At 35.6% G+C, this 15641-nt stretch overlaps 1 protein-coding gene across 2 annotated transcripts in view; it reads right to left on the reverse strand.

Moving 5' to 3' along the window:
• Positions 1-15641, reverse strand: part of PARG (poly(ADP-ribose) glycohydrolase) — a 127219-nt gene that overhangs the window by 39408 nt on the left and 72170 nt on the right. For both annotated transcript variants that reach the window (XM_077746424.1, XM_077746423.1), the window contains exons 12-13: positions 14305-14380; positions 8296-8443 (exon numbers count right to left, since the gene is read on the reverse strand). In XM_077746424.1, the coding sequence (XP_077602550.1) occupies positions 8296-8443; positions 14305-14380 (224 nt within the window). The remainder of the gene's footprint in view (positions 1-8295; positions 8444-14304; positions 14381-15641) is intronic.

A 15641-nucleotide genomic window follows, 5' to 3' on the forward strand; every position in this document is an offset into this window, starting at 1 on the left:
CTTTTTGCAGTGGCAAGGCTTAGAAGTTATGAAATCACATTTTGTGTATTCTAGGTTTGCGCAAATGAGAAAAAAGGAAGACTAGAATTTATGCTGTGATGTTGAATGGCAATGAGAGGTAGCCATAGGAATTTATGGTCGTTTGTTGGTATGTATATGCACGTGTGTGGTTATACCATGTATTTCCTGGCTCTGATGATGAAGGCATGGAAGCAATGACACTCTTTGTAGCAATAAGCAATAACCAATTCAAGTCCTGATTCCTAAAAACTACTCTATATCCAGGACTCCTTGGAGAAATGGCTGAATCTAGGGGCAGGGAATATACAAGATTGAGTTTAGAACATCTTTTTATGCCAAAAAAGAAGGAAATGCATTAAAGAATGATGGGCACATGTCAAAGGGACACAGTAGCCAACTCAAGGGACTCACACTGACCAAATCTGGAACAATGTAGCATCAAAACGGATGACAGTAATGGATTATAACACACTGAATAAAATAAGAATCCATGTGTCTATACAAATATTAATATACATAAATAAGAGAGAATGGAAAATCCTTGCTTACAGTAGAGTGCCAAATACTAAATGCAGAAGGAATGATGGAAGTAAGAAAATTAGTGGCCAAATGTTTAATGAGGATAGGATATTTACAGATTCAAAGTATGTAAAATATATAATTACAAATTAATTAGAAAGGGAAAATACTAACTTGACAGCAGAGAACCTGGCACATCCTACTTCAAACAAGTTTGGACACTTAATATCACAGATATTGGGACAAAGTGGTATTATTACTCTCCTCAAAAGATACATTAGAGCAGGACACATCATTTCAATGGGATTCCTACCAAAATGAATAAACTAAATCTAGTTACAAAGAGACATTGGGCAAACCCAAAATAAGAGACAATCTACCAAGTAAATTGGCTTATATACTTTAAAAACATCAAGGTGAAGAAATATAAGGAAAGGCTGAAAAACTATCCTGGTTTAAAGAAGTCAAGATGTGATCCTGGATTGGAGTAGACTGGGGGAAAAAGCTACAAAGAATATAATTATGTTAACTTGCAAAATGAAAATGAAAATATTGACTAGGAATTAGCTAACAGTAATTTATTAATGTTAAATTTCCTGATTTTTATAACTTTGTGTGCTGATTTAACAGAATTTCCTAGTTATTAAGAAATCTACAACAAAGTATTTGGGGTAAAAGGGCACAAAGTTGGGATGCCTGGGTGGTTCAGTCAGTTAAGTGTCTGACTTTAGTTCAGGTCATGATCTCACAGTTTGTGAGCTCCAGTCCTGCACTGGGCTCTGTGTTGACAGCTCAGAGCCTGTAGTCTGCTTTGGAGTCTGTGTCTCCCCCTCCCTCTCTGCCCCTCCTCCACTTGCACTCTGTCTCTCAAAAATAAACATTAAAAAGAATTTAAAAAATAATTAAAAAGTAAAAAAAGAGAAGGACTTGTATCTAAAATACATAAAGCATTTTCAAAACTCAATAGTAAAAAAACAAACAACCCTCCAATTAAAACATGGTGCGAAATGATTTCATGCATGCAGCCATATGTCAAAACTTACCTAACTGTACACTTTAGATATACAGTTTAAATATATATGTAATTATTTGTCAATTATACCTCAATAAAGTTGTTTAAAAATGTAATCTAACTCCCTCACCAGATTGCCAGTTTCTCAAGGGCAGGAATTATTAAGTCATTAACATTCGTGTCTACATTAGCATTTTGTAAGACAAGTATATAGATATAGGGGTGCCTGGCTGGCATGTTGGTGGAACATGCGTCTCTTGATCTCAGGGTCGTGAGTTCAAGCCTCACATTGGGGTGGAGCCTACTTAAAAAAAATAAGAAAGAAGAAGAATATAGAAGCAATTACTTAAATGTAATAATTAACAAGCAAAACAGGAAGAACACTGTATTAACTGAGGTTAAAATAATAAGTCCAGAAAGATTTAATCAGAAAGTACTATGCAACTGACACATATAAAAAATTCACATTTACAAAGAAAGTGTGGCATGGTAAAAGGAGCACCACACTGAGATTAGGAGGTATGAGGGACCGAAAGTGAATCCTCAAGTAACCAAATCTCTCAGAGGACTTCATTTCAGCATCCGAAAATCTGGCTTGTTAATAATTCTTATTTTGTTTACATCATAGAATTGCTTGGAAAGTCCTATGAGTTTAAAAGTCTTCAAAACCATAAAGCAGTCAGAATTGGTGTTATCAAACTTAACTTTATAAGGAGGCAGAGAAACCAAAGACACATAATTTCATTTATGTGAGGTTTAAAAGCTATCTGGTCTACAGTTGGTCAAACTGTAAATAAAGACAACTAGGAATAGTCCTGTTCCATTCTATTTTTTGTCTAGCAGTGGGCAAGCTTTGTTTTCCTCGTAAGAAACAAAACAAAACTGCCTGCTTTGATCTCTTAAATATGAAAACAGACACCTGTTGTCTTTTCAAAAGAAAAGATTATTATTATATTTCTATTTTAGGTTAAGATGATTTTAGTCTTCTTTCCTAAAAGAAACAAGATTAGATATTTACTTCAGGTATGGGAAATCAAAGATGCATATACCGATGCTTTTGCTCTAAGAAAATTAAATCTTGGGTTTTCTGAGTAGACATCCTTCAAAATTATGTCAACCATTTATTCTGAAAAACAGATACCCTTGCTTTAAATTCAAATTTACTGATAAACTATGATGAAATACAAAGGTAAATAGTGATAATAGCAAACAAGAGAAGACTGAATGACCTTTGTGGTAGCTCTCTGTGGGTATACATAGCCTATTAAACTTCAGCCTTACAGACAAATCTTCACTTAAGGAAAAATGAAAGAATCCATTAAAATCTTTGCAAGAGTTCATGACAGACTAATGAGTTTTTAAATTTGGTAATAAGAAATGTTCTTATTTTCTCTTTTAAGTAATGAAAATTTATGATGAACTTAGGAAAAAATATTTGTGGAGATTGAGAAAATTCTACGTATCTATGGGTTGTGCCCTTGGAAGGAAGGTTTATATGAAAGCAAAGCTATCTACCCTGCTTTTCTTAGGAGCACTCATACAGTGGTGATTATGCAGGAGACAGAACACTCTTCACTCATAGGACACTTTCAGTCTCATGGTTAATAAAAATGAAGAGAAGCTAAACTCCCACTGAGTTTGGATCTCTCCCTGTGAGCTGGTATCATTTTTAGTTAGCATTGGGCTGTTTTTGTAGTGATGGGCCTTCAGTGTTGTTGCTCTGTAAGAAGCATCAATACCATAAGCAGTGGTATACACTTTTCTACTTTCTAGCAGATCTGCTGACATTCACAAAAGATGTAAGGATCTGTGATATCTGGGGCAGTTCTATTCACTAGAGGGCAGGTTTTATTTTAAAGGTACTAACATTCTACTCAGTAAGTTTCATGTCTAGGCATCTACTTTAAGTGCTCACCATACAGAAACAACAAAACTCCCAGAACCATGGTAACACCCTTTGGTATCAATGCTATTTTACTGGATGATGTAGAAGAACATGAAAAAGGGTAAAAAGGGAAAAAGGGGGAAGACTGGAGTTTCTTTCCTTCTATCTATATTTACTGAAAGGTTTTACTCATGGCTGCCTCCAGGGAGGATCACAGCAAATAGAGGCATAACACTATCTGGATAAACACTATTTGCCTGTTTGCATGACCTGTTTCATATTCATTTCAAAGTCTGATATCAACCAGATACCCTACAATGATAATAAATTTAATTTATTTCTAATTTCTCAAACTCTTCTACAGATTCAGGCAGCATAGTCACAGCCATTAGCTCATTGAGCCTGGATGAATCATTGAAGCAATGGAATTGATCAGGCAGATAGATTGCAGTGCACGGTTAAGAGTATCTGAAGAAGGAAGATGGCAGAAATCCAAGATCAAACAGATGATGAAATGGCCATTTCCATTAAGGGAACATCACATCACAGGTATTAATTAGAACACACTATAATAGAATTAAGTGGATGTGGGGGAAAATGCTGAGTTAAAAGTCACCCCGAATGTCCCTGGCCTGAAGTAATTATAGACGTGAAGGTGAGTCATGGATCTGCAATTTTCCATTCATTTTACAATAGCTCTGGGTAAGGTAGAGAACAGACAGAATTCCATAGCGATGATCCTTTTTTAGACAAAGGACAAACTACCTTAAAAAAAAAAAGCCACAATTCTAATATTTTCCTTTTACTATTCCGAGGAAAATTACATCTTTTATTTACAGCAATATTAACGATAGATGATAAGAGACTTACTACTTCCTGAGTAAAAAAAGAAAAATGAAGCAAATGAAACAAATTAGTTTTGAGTTTAAATGCCCAGCATTCTACCAACTTTTTTATTTCAAGGATGGAAATTCATCTTTAAAACTAGTGAGATATTCTGTTCTGAGTCTTTGGTTCAAATCTAGCTTAGCTGCTAAAAATTAAAAATCTTTTAAAGTATATTTGACACACCCAAATGCTGGAGGCAGTCACATTCCAGACCTTCAGGGCTTTCTAAAACATCAAGAGACTAATATTTAAAGTATCTACTGGCTTGCGGTACCTGGCTGGCTCAGTCAGTTAAGCGTCTGTTTGACTCTAGATTTTGGCGCAGGTCATGATCTCACGGTTCATGAGGCGGAGCCTTGCCGTCAGGCTTTGTGCTGACCATGCAGAGCCTCCTTGGGATCCTCTCTCCCTCTCTCTCTGCCTCTCCTCCACTTGCTCTCCTTCTCTCTCAAAATAAATAAGTAAACATTAAAAAAACACAACAACAACAAAGTATCTATTGGCCCAACAATGGATTTAGACAGTCTGATTTTTGTTCTGCAATTCCTTGCACTTTCTTTTCCCCTAATATATTCCAACTGCATCTTTCCTATTTGCACACATGATAAACAATAAATGCAGATAAACTTAAAAAAAAAAATTAAAAAAAAAAATGGGGCGCCTGGGTGGCTTANCAAACAAACAATAAATGCAGATAGAGGACCAATAAGTGAGTTGAGACAACAGTGAAAATAAAAGGTTTTTATCTTTACATTTCAGTATAATCTGGATCACAACCTCAGAATTATGGATGAAATACTTTAGGTTATTAACTTCCAATAGTTGAGTTTTTATCCAAGAGGAAATTTCTTTGCTGAGGTTCCATTCTTAATTTCCTATATAAGCTTAAAAAATTAACAAATTGTCTTACCTCACCAAAACGCAGAATCACAGGGGTATTATAACAATAATAATAAGATATCCAAATAATACGGAATAACCTGTTGAAAGCTTTTTTTAACCAACAAACTTATAAAAGATAAGGACACATCAGCAAAAATGATTAAGTAAAAATCTCTAAGAATTTTCTCCGCCATAAAAGGAATGATAACATTAGCAAAAATTGTGAGAACCAATCTTTACTGAACTGTGGGAATAATCAAAGGCTTGTAGCAGTCTGAGGAGGGTTTATTAAAGAAAAATTGGCTGAATCTTAGTAAAAAAAATGAGTTTTATGATATTTTATTCTTATTCCACTCTTGAAAGCTCAAGAGTAGCCTTAAAAGCCAACAATCTGTAATCACAGTGAACATCACCAAGGAGGTCAGAAAAGCACTGAAGCTCCTTCAATGCCCCATTCTCAGAGAACTGTCATCATTTAACCTATCTGGTGGTTCCCTGGAAGACCTCACTTACAAAGCTGCCTTATTTGACCTGACTTGGAATTTACCCAGTATAAAAAGCATAATCCCCATGGTTGTTTGTTGAAAACAATTACATGCAATTGTTTAGCAGTATGGTTACCTGAGGCAGTAGATACCAGTAGGGGTAAGTAATAGCCTAAACAAAAAGTTTCAAAGGAAAAGCTGAGGAATGAGGTATCTAAAAGGGCTTTAAAAAGTTCTTAGTATCCTCAAGAATCTTGAAGTCTATATGTATGACCATGTCTGTGCACATGCCCAAGAAAGACCTGAGAAGGTCCTAAGCCCATTCCTCTGACCTTGAGGCTCCGTGCAAGCAGGAAGTGAAGTGCCAAGTGCAAGCGGGAAGGAAGTGTCATTGGCCTGGTCGAGTGCTGAAGGTGAGCTCCAGTATCTACATAGAGCCCTTCAGTAAAGACTGAGAGACTTATTGGCTCTAAACATTTAAGCAATCTTAGTCCAATCATTAGCTAACCACTAACCTAACCAGGCAGAGATTTTAATGGTTACCTATAAAAGAGAATACAGACTTTACAAAATTAGTTTAGAAAAGTCATGAAACAACAAGAGCAAAGAGCAACAAAAACAAATTCTAGGCGAAGGGGAAAATCTGATTTTGAGAGTGCTACATAATTAAAATGTCTAGTTTTCAACAAAAAATTGAGATATGCAAAGAAAAAAGAAAGCAGGCCCATACTCAGGGGGAAGAAAGGAGTAAACTGTAACTGTACCGGAGGAGCCCAGATGTCAGACTTACTAAACAAAGACATCAGCTATTTTACATATATTTAAAAAAAAAAACTAAGGGAAATTATGTCTAAGGAACTAAAGTTTGCAAATAATGCCTCACAAATAGAGAATCTCAAAAAAGAAAAAATAGAGAGAAATTATACAAATAAAAAAAAAAAGAACCAAATAGAAATTTTGGACTTGAAAAATACAGTAATTGAAATAAAAATTTCAGAGGATCCTGGGTGGCTCAGTTGGTTGAGCGTCCTTGACTTGTGACTTTGGCTCAGGTTATGATCCTCTGGTTCATGGGATCAAGCCCCACATCAGGCTCTGTGCTGGGATTCTCTCTCTCCCTCTCCCTCTGTTCCTCCCCCCTCAAAATAAATAAATAACCATATAAGAAAAAAATTTTTTTTAAATTTTTCACTGGAGGGACTCAAAAGCAGTGAAAGCAAGCAGAAAAAAGAATCCATAAACTTGAATATAGGTCAATTGAGATTATCCTGTCTGAGAAACAGAAAGAAAAGAGAATGAAGAAAAATGAATAGAGCTTCAGAGACCAGTAAGATATCATCATATATACCAACATATGCATAATGGGATTCTCAGAAGAAGAAAAGAGGCAGAAGGAATACTTAAAGAAGTACTGGCCAAAAATTTAGCAAATTTAAACATTCAAGCAGCTCAATGAACTCTAAATAGGATAAAATCAAAGAGATCCTAAACATGTCATAACCAAACTGTTCAAAGGCAAAGGGAAAATCCTGAAAGTAAATCATAAGGAACAAAATTTAGATACTTTCTTGAAGGTTGTCTACAAATATATTTGAGACAAAGAGAGTGGCATCAGGAGTAGATCTCGGAGTCTTAGTTCAGACATATACCTCTTTGAAGGTAAATTAGTTGAATATGCTATGGGATGATTTTTCTCTCACTGTAATTTTTCAGAATAACAATCAACCAAATTCTCCAACCCGGTTGAATGTTTAGTCTCCCACACTAATCTCAAAGCAGCAAGATATTCAAAAAGGATAAATCTTTTGCAGAAAGAAAACTGCATCAGCAGCTGATGACTGACTATGGCTTTTATGTGGGAATGTTCTTTTAGGTACCTGAATAAAAGGCTTAACTTACATATAGTGGCTGATTAAGAATTTCTTACAAGCTATGAGTTAATCACTAACTTTTTGGTAGCTCATTCACAAGAAATACAGTGACACAGTTGTATCTCAAGCTAAAAAAAATAAAAAATTTTAATCTCAATAAATTTGACTATATTTCCCCCTCTCCTCCTCCCATATTAACTTAAATTAAGGAAAGGCACTCAGATCATCACACTTTTTCTCTCAGGATTAGAAATTAGGGTAAACATATGGTTACTGATTTATTACTATTCAATAAAAGCCTCTCTGTTGTACCGACTATCTCTGAATATTGTAACAATGCTTTTTAAATGTATACATATCTGCATATTGAAGATTAACAAAGCACTTTGGAAACATAATGGAAGAATAATAACAGAATACATGCTCAAAGACACACCACTATCCTCTTTTTAAGGACATTATATCGTAAAATTTCAAACTGGAGAGTAAATAGTTTTTATTCTTGTGCCTCAGGTAAAGATGCCAAGAATGAAAAATTGGGGATAAAATGTCTTACTCAAGATTAGGAAAATAAAACCATAACAATTTCCAAAATTCAAGAATAAATTAATAAAAACATTGGGACTAATGCCAAGGATAGTGAAAAGCTACATCTGGATGGCCTCTAGTCTTCAAGATAGATATTCATAGGTGGGAAAAGGTACTTGATTGTACAGACTTCTCAAAACTAACCTGTGATGATAAGACATTCATTGTGATCCAGCACCTCAGTGAAGAGTCGTGAAATAATTAATTCAGGGTTGATTAAAAAGCGGATTTCTTCTTGCACAAGTCCTGCACCGGTTACACCACCTCCAACAAAACGGTTTGCAAAATCCACCTATTTGGGAAAATGCGACATGTTAAATGATTATCTAAAATACCTACACATATGGTAAGTAAGTTATCTCCCTCTTCCTTTCACTTCCCATATAAATCAATCCCCAAATTAGTAATCTTCCAATGGAGAACAGACTGTGGTTGACTGCACTCTTCCCATCTCACTCCAGTTAAGATCTCTGTGTATTTCTTTGGAGTCCAAAACCTTAAAAGGAACCTGGAAAATGAAGCTTTTCGGCAAAAGCCTCAGTGTAATCATATACACTCTTGTCTACAAACTTTGTATGTACTACAAGGGCCACAAATCAAGGGCAACTTTATCTGGAAAGATTTCAAGATCCTTTCCCCACCGTTCACCATCCAATTTCCATTTACGGATTTCATATGACTCTAATATAATTTTATCTTTCTTATATAATATGGCAATCAAACATTTGTCCTTAAAGAACTGAAAAACTTAGTAGTTGCCCCTTTTTGGATAACCTTTTTCTTTTGTTAAAGAATAAAGAGATAAAATTTCACCCTAAATTCAGTTGCAGAACTCAAACTGCATGAACATTATAAACAATTTTTTTTTACTATACCTAAGGGGGAAAAAAGACAACAGGAAACATGGTTTAGCAACAAAGATTCACAAAATTGGCTATTGTTGATAATGTTGCTATAAACATTGGGGTGCACATTTATGGAAAGAGTCCAAATGTCCATTGACGAATGGATAAAGATGTGGCATATATATACAATGGAATATTACTCAGCCATAAAATAGTATGAAATCTTGCCTTTTGCAATGATGAGGATGGAGCCAGAGGGTATTATGCTAAGTGAAATAAGTCAGTCAGAGAAAAAACACATACCATATGATTTCAGTCATTTTTGGAGTTTAACAAAGAAAACAACTAATCATGGGGGGTGGAGGGGGAAGAGAGAGGCAAACCAAGAAACAGACTCCTAACTATAGAGAGCAAACAGAGGATTACTGAAGGGTAGGTGGGAGGGGATGGGGGGCAGGAGTGGGTTAAATAGATGATGGGAATTAAGAAGTGCATTTGTGGTGATAAGCACCAGGTGTTGTGTCTAAGTGTTGAATCACTAAATTGTATAGCTGAAACTAATATCACATTGCAGGCTAACTAACTGGAATTTAAATAAAAAGATAAAAAGAAAAACCCAGAGGGGGTGCTGGGTGGCTCAGTCAGTTGAGCATCGGACTTTGGCTCAGGTCATGATCTCATGGTTCATGGGTTTGAGCCCCACGTCAGGCTCTGTGCTGACAGTTCGGAGCTTGGAGCCTGCTNCATTTATTAAAAAGGATATAATAATGGATAGAGATGAATAGAAAAATTGAAGTGATACATAAGGCACGGTAAGTGTTGAGAGGCACAGAGCTACCTCCTCCTCTCCCTCTCCCCATGTTCACCAATTTCCACATGTTCACCAACTTGGAAGCTCTTTGAATCCTGTACTTTTGGGTAGTTTGGTGGAAGCTTCTTCACTTAGGCATGATCAATCATTAACTCAGTCTCCAGTCCTTCTCCCGTTCGCAGAAGATGGGGAGTAGAGTAGAAAGTTTCAAGCTTCTAATCTTGGCTTGGTCTTTTTGGTAACCAGCCCCCACCTAAAGCTCTCCAGGAGCTCACCAAGAGTCACCTCATCAGAACAAAAGACACTCCTATCATCTAGGAAATTACAAGGGATTTAGGAGTTCTGTGTCAGGAATCAGGGTTAAAGACCAAATATTCAGATGAAAGATGCTCCTAGTGCTTTTATCATTTAGGATATTACAAGGGTTTTAGGAGCTCTGTGCAAAGAACCAGGGGCAGGCACCAATAATATATTTTTTCAATGATTTTATGTATATTTTCAGGCTACTGTCAAACTTAAGATTTCTTAAAATTTGTTTGTGTTCTTGGGGTGCCTGGATGGCTCAGTTGGTTAAGCGTCCGACTTTGGCTCAGGTCATGATCTCACAGTGTGTGAGTCTGGGCCCCGCATCTGGCTCTGTGCTGACAGCTCAGAGCCTGGAGCCTCCTTGGTTTCTGTGCCTCCCTTTCTTTCTGTCCCTCCACCCATCCTCTCTAAAATGAATAAACATTAAAAAAAACTTTTTTAAACATGTTTGTGTTCTCTAAAGCAATTGTAATATTAAATGATAATCTGAAGCCTATTCTACAAACAAGAATATGATTTTTTTATAGACAAAAATATATGTGAAAAGACAGAAATTAATAGAAGGCAAAGCAGTCTTCTTTCATCAGAGAAGACCTTAGAAAATACTGAAAAAAGGGGCGCCTGGGTGGCTTAGTCAGTTGAGCGTCCGACTTTCGCTCAGGTCATGATCTCGCGGTTCATGGGTTCGAGCCCCGCGTCGGGCTCTGTGCTGACTGCCAGCTCAGAGCCTGGAGCCTGTTTCAGTCTGTGCCTCCCTCTCTCTCTGACCCTCCCCTGCTCATGCTGTCTCTCTCTCTCTCAGAAATAAATTAAAAATATTAAAAAAAAAAAAAGAAAATACTGAAAAATATGACTGGACAAGATCTTGAAATGAGTTATCACAGAATCATATATGTTTATACTCAGGCATACTAAAGCAACACTAAAAAAAAAGAGTAACTCTGTAGCTTATATAGAAAAATAATTTTGATTGAACTAGTTCATTGATTAGAATTACTTATAACATATAAAGTCATTCTGCATTTGGTGATTTATGGCTTAAAATATTCAACAAATATTAACTGAATATTGTGCTGGGAACCATGAGATACAAAAATAAGTAAGACGTGGGCCCTGGCTTTACAGCATTTGTAATCTAGATGAGATCCCAGCACATAAGCAGGATGATAAAATGTTTATTCAAGAACTTACTAGAATATATTTGATTCTTTCCAAATAATATAATTAACTAAAATTGGAGCATAGGGAGAAGAGGGCAGTTTACAAAAAGAGATGGTATTCAATTTAGATTTTGCTGATGTTTAAGCAGAGGGAATAGATGCACAAAAGCATAGGAAAAACATAGAGCTGTAAACAGCTCTATGAAGAGAGTGATAAGGAAATTCCTCATGCCTGTCTGCAATGTACAGAATGTGAAGGATTATGGTTAGTGATAAGGTATTCTGGGTTCCAGGAAAATTTTACTTAATTCTGAAGGTTCTTGGAATGATTCTAAAAAAACAAACTCAGGCTAGAGTTTAAGGAATGAACTGGAAAGGTGTAAAATTAAAAGCAGAGAGGCTGGTTAGGTGACTACTAAAGAGGTTAGACAAACACTACTCAGGCCTCAAGTTAAGGCAATGGTAAAAAAACTGAAGAAAAGAGAGACCCAGCAAAAAATTAAAATAGCACTTCAAAATCAAGAGACTAAGTAAGTATAATGGTATTGTGAATACAAATGAGAAACAAAGAAGGTTTGAGACCAGCTAAACTTAATTTTTACTGGCACAAGGTACTTAACTAAAATACAAAAGGAAGTTCTATCCAATTTATGTATAACTTGGTAATGATAAATGAAATACATTCAAAGTGCATACTATTATTCATTCTTTGAATACAAGGCCAACATGTATTACTTGAAAGGTATGCACAGAAATAAATACATTATACTAAACTCAATATGCCTCTGAAGGCAGGGGTCTTTTAAAAATCAAACTTTTTACTACTTAAAAAAGTTCTTAATAGAAGGCTTTCTATTACAGATAAGAAACCTGTTCCAGAACATGAACACAAGGATATGAGTGTTTATTTTTAGCCATTTTCCAACTCACTTCACTTTAAAGCTACTTGTTCAGATTGCTCAGTTTCTGAATTATAACTTGATGAAAAGGGAGAAATGATAACAATCCTTAGAGAGGTCTTGTTGTTGTTCCCATTCAGCATAATGTAATTTATATGCTACACAAGGAACTTTGTAACATTGCAATACAATATTCCCTGATCCCCTGCGGATACACAGCACGGGTAGGGAGAATAATTAATAGAAGCCTTTATGGCATTCTTTTAATCTACTGAGGTTTCACATTTCACCTATAATATATTCCAGAAAAGTGGGAAGAATCTCAGCCTTGAATGTTGTTAAATAATTCCTTGCTGAATTGTATTGTGATGAAAGGTCAGCATTCCCGTAGTGCTAACTAGCAGTAGCTTTGTTTATTTCATGTGTATTAAGGTCCCCAATCAATCCATTACTTTAATGTAGAAAAGAACATCATCAAGATGGAAATGTGGGGGAAAAGTAACATTCACTTGAAATAAATTTTTTTTTTTACAAATAGTTTATTGTCAAGTTGGTTTCCATATAACACCCAGTGCTCATCCCTATAAGTGCCCTCCTCCATGCCCATCGCCCCCTTCCCCCCACATCCATGAGTCCTCAGTTTGTTCTCAGCATCACTTGAAATACATTTTAAGCATATTTCAGAATTATTATTTAAAAAAGTAATCATTAAGTACAAATTAAAAAAATTTTTAATTGCCAAATATTAATCCAGTTATCTTAAGTATTTCTATTTATAATCTCAAAAAAATCACCGAGAGCTGGTGATTAAAAATTTTTTTTAAATGTTTTTTTATTATTGAGAGACAGAGAGAAACAGAGTGTTAGCATGGGAGGGGCAGAGAAAGGGGGAGACACAGAACATGAATCCAGCTCCAGGCTCTGAGCTGTCAGCACAGAGCCCGACGCGGGGCTCGAATAGACAAACCGTAAGATCATAACCTGAGCTGAAGTTGGACGTTCAACCAACTGAGCCACCCAGGTGCCCCAAGAGATGGTGATTTAAAACAAAATATGGTTTGACCCTTTGAAGATTTTAATTACAAATATATCTTTTAAAAGTCCATTCTAGAAAGAATCTCAGTTTCATTAAACACTTAGAGTATAAATATATAATAACTAGGCAAATACAAATCAGTCTAGTCATTTTACAGTATACATTAAGTTACTCAAACAAGTTAGTCCACTCTCTGGAGTCTGATTCAGATTCTGACCCAATATAAGCACCAAATAAGGATCTAAGAAGAAAAATCAGCAACTCCCACCATAAGTGAAATGATGTATAAGCATCTTTCAAAGAAAACTGAGATTGTGATGCTCTTATAAATAGGAGAAGAACACAAATCACTAATATTTTGCCTCTGATTAGTGATTTTTTAAAAAAGATCACTATCACTATAAAGCCAAAGGAAAACATGTGTTAAGTGTTACAACAATTCAAAGCTAGATACACAGGGTGTTTGATTTGTTAACTCCTTTTTCCAAAAATACATATTTTTACAGTGAAGTCAGTAACACAGATGAATAACAAAGACGGAGATGAACAAAATAACCTGCTCTGAAACGGGCAAGAGACAGCAAACATAGCTGGCTCACGTACCTAAAACTGTTACATATGGAAGAGATGACTTTCTTATCAATCAGTTTTAGATGTCTGTGTCCTAAGACCTAAACAAGGTTGGTGGCAGAAAAACATGTCAAGCTGGTCATCATTTGGGGCAGAGCAACTGCCTTTGAAGAAAAAGAATAAAACTGCATAGTGATGGCTTGTCAAGACCATACCCTGGGAACTTCCTCCACTGTCAATCTACAATCAATGTCTGAACTAAGAGGCCTGATGTTGTCCAGATCTTAAGATTTTCTGTCAAAGGCTTTTTAAAGAGGCAAACGTAAGAAACAGTACACTGGCAAATTAACAGCATTACCAAGGCTGTCAAGATGATCTGTTTGGTGTTTTTCTCCATTCTGCTATCATGCTTCTTTGTATTAAATCAGTTTGAGAGATAAATAAACAGATTTTCAAATTTCCTTTGCTCTCAGAAGCTTGATAAAAGAAAGTCCTAAACATGCACACTGTGTTGTGATTCACCTACCTGTAGCATGCCTTGACCATTTCCTTCTATGGTACCTTCATAAGTGACATGCAATCGAGTCAGGAGTTTGTCACATCTACAATTTGAAAAGATAATCCTTTACTTTCAATGACAAGTACTTCACTACAGAAAAATGTGGAAACATACATAAATATAAAAGAAAAGCTGAAACCATTCCGAATCTTAAAAGCCAGAAACAGATGCCTGGTTAACATTTTTTATACAGATTCTCCCAAACTTGTTCTTATTCAAATATTAAATACACATATTTAAATTAAAACAGGATAATACGCTGTTCTGAAACCCATTTTTCTCCTGTAAAATATCAGTTTCTCTTCTTTAAGGGTTGAAAAACTTCTCAAAATATAAAAAACAAATTTTTAAGAACTATGAAATGCTATTTCATTTCATAGAGTTGGCAACCTAAAGAAAAATAGAGAAAAATTTGGCAATAAATCACAGATGATGCTAAGATAGGGTCTATTTTCACTAGTTTGATAAACACAAGTGTGTGTGGCAGGGGTATCTTGATAAAAATATAGGCCGCAGAAATTCTGATCTAAGGTATTTTTATATTAATAAAACTGATGGATGAACCTAGGACCTCTAAGTCACAATTATTTTCTTTCCCTTTCATAAACCATGGTCACTGAGGTCATGCTACCCAAAAATGTGGCACCATGGCCTATCCAATATTTCAAATTTGAGAAAATGGCAGAAACAGGAGGGTTACTCTGAGCTCCCCTCCTCACGGTTCTTCCCTGTAATAAAACTCTCATGTGCAAGGTGTCCACCCTATATCTGGAGGAAAGGAGTATCTTTATCTCCAAAGAAGAAGGGATGCCAAGAATCTAGCAAACAGGCCTTGCTAAGTTTCCCCCAATTTACAATTACCTCATACTTCTTAATCTGCCATATTCCTCAGAGTAGCTCACTCTTCATGAAACCTAGTATAAAGTATGTAGGTCTGTTTCTTTGGGCTTTAATTTGCTTAAGAAAGCTTCCATGACACATACAACTTATATTAAATAAATCTGTGTGCTTTTCTCCTGTTAATCTGTCTTTATCCGTTTAATTTTGAGACCCAGTCTGGGATCCTAACTGGGTTAAGAAAAAACTTTTTCCTCCCTTATAGTGTTTACCTGGCTTACATTATATTAAACAGTCAATTCTATTTTATTAATAGTATTTGGTGATGACATTTTAAATAGATTTCCCCCATTACTTACTTAATAAAGAATATAAATTATAATAGAATATAAGAGATAAAATCCAAAAGTCTAACTTACATAAGGGTGGCATTCATGAGGGGTGATTATATATTTTTAAAAATAATT

The sequence above is a fragment of the Crocuta crocuta genome, unplaced genomic scaffold (assembly GCF_008692635.1).
Source record: "Crocuta crocuta isolate KB4526 unplaced genomic scaffold, BGI_CrCroc_1.0 scaffold28, whole genome shotgun sequence".
Lineage (NCBI taxonomy): Eukaryota > Metazoa > Chordata > Mammalia > Carnivora > Hyaenidae > Crocuta > Crocuta crocuta.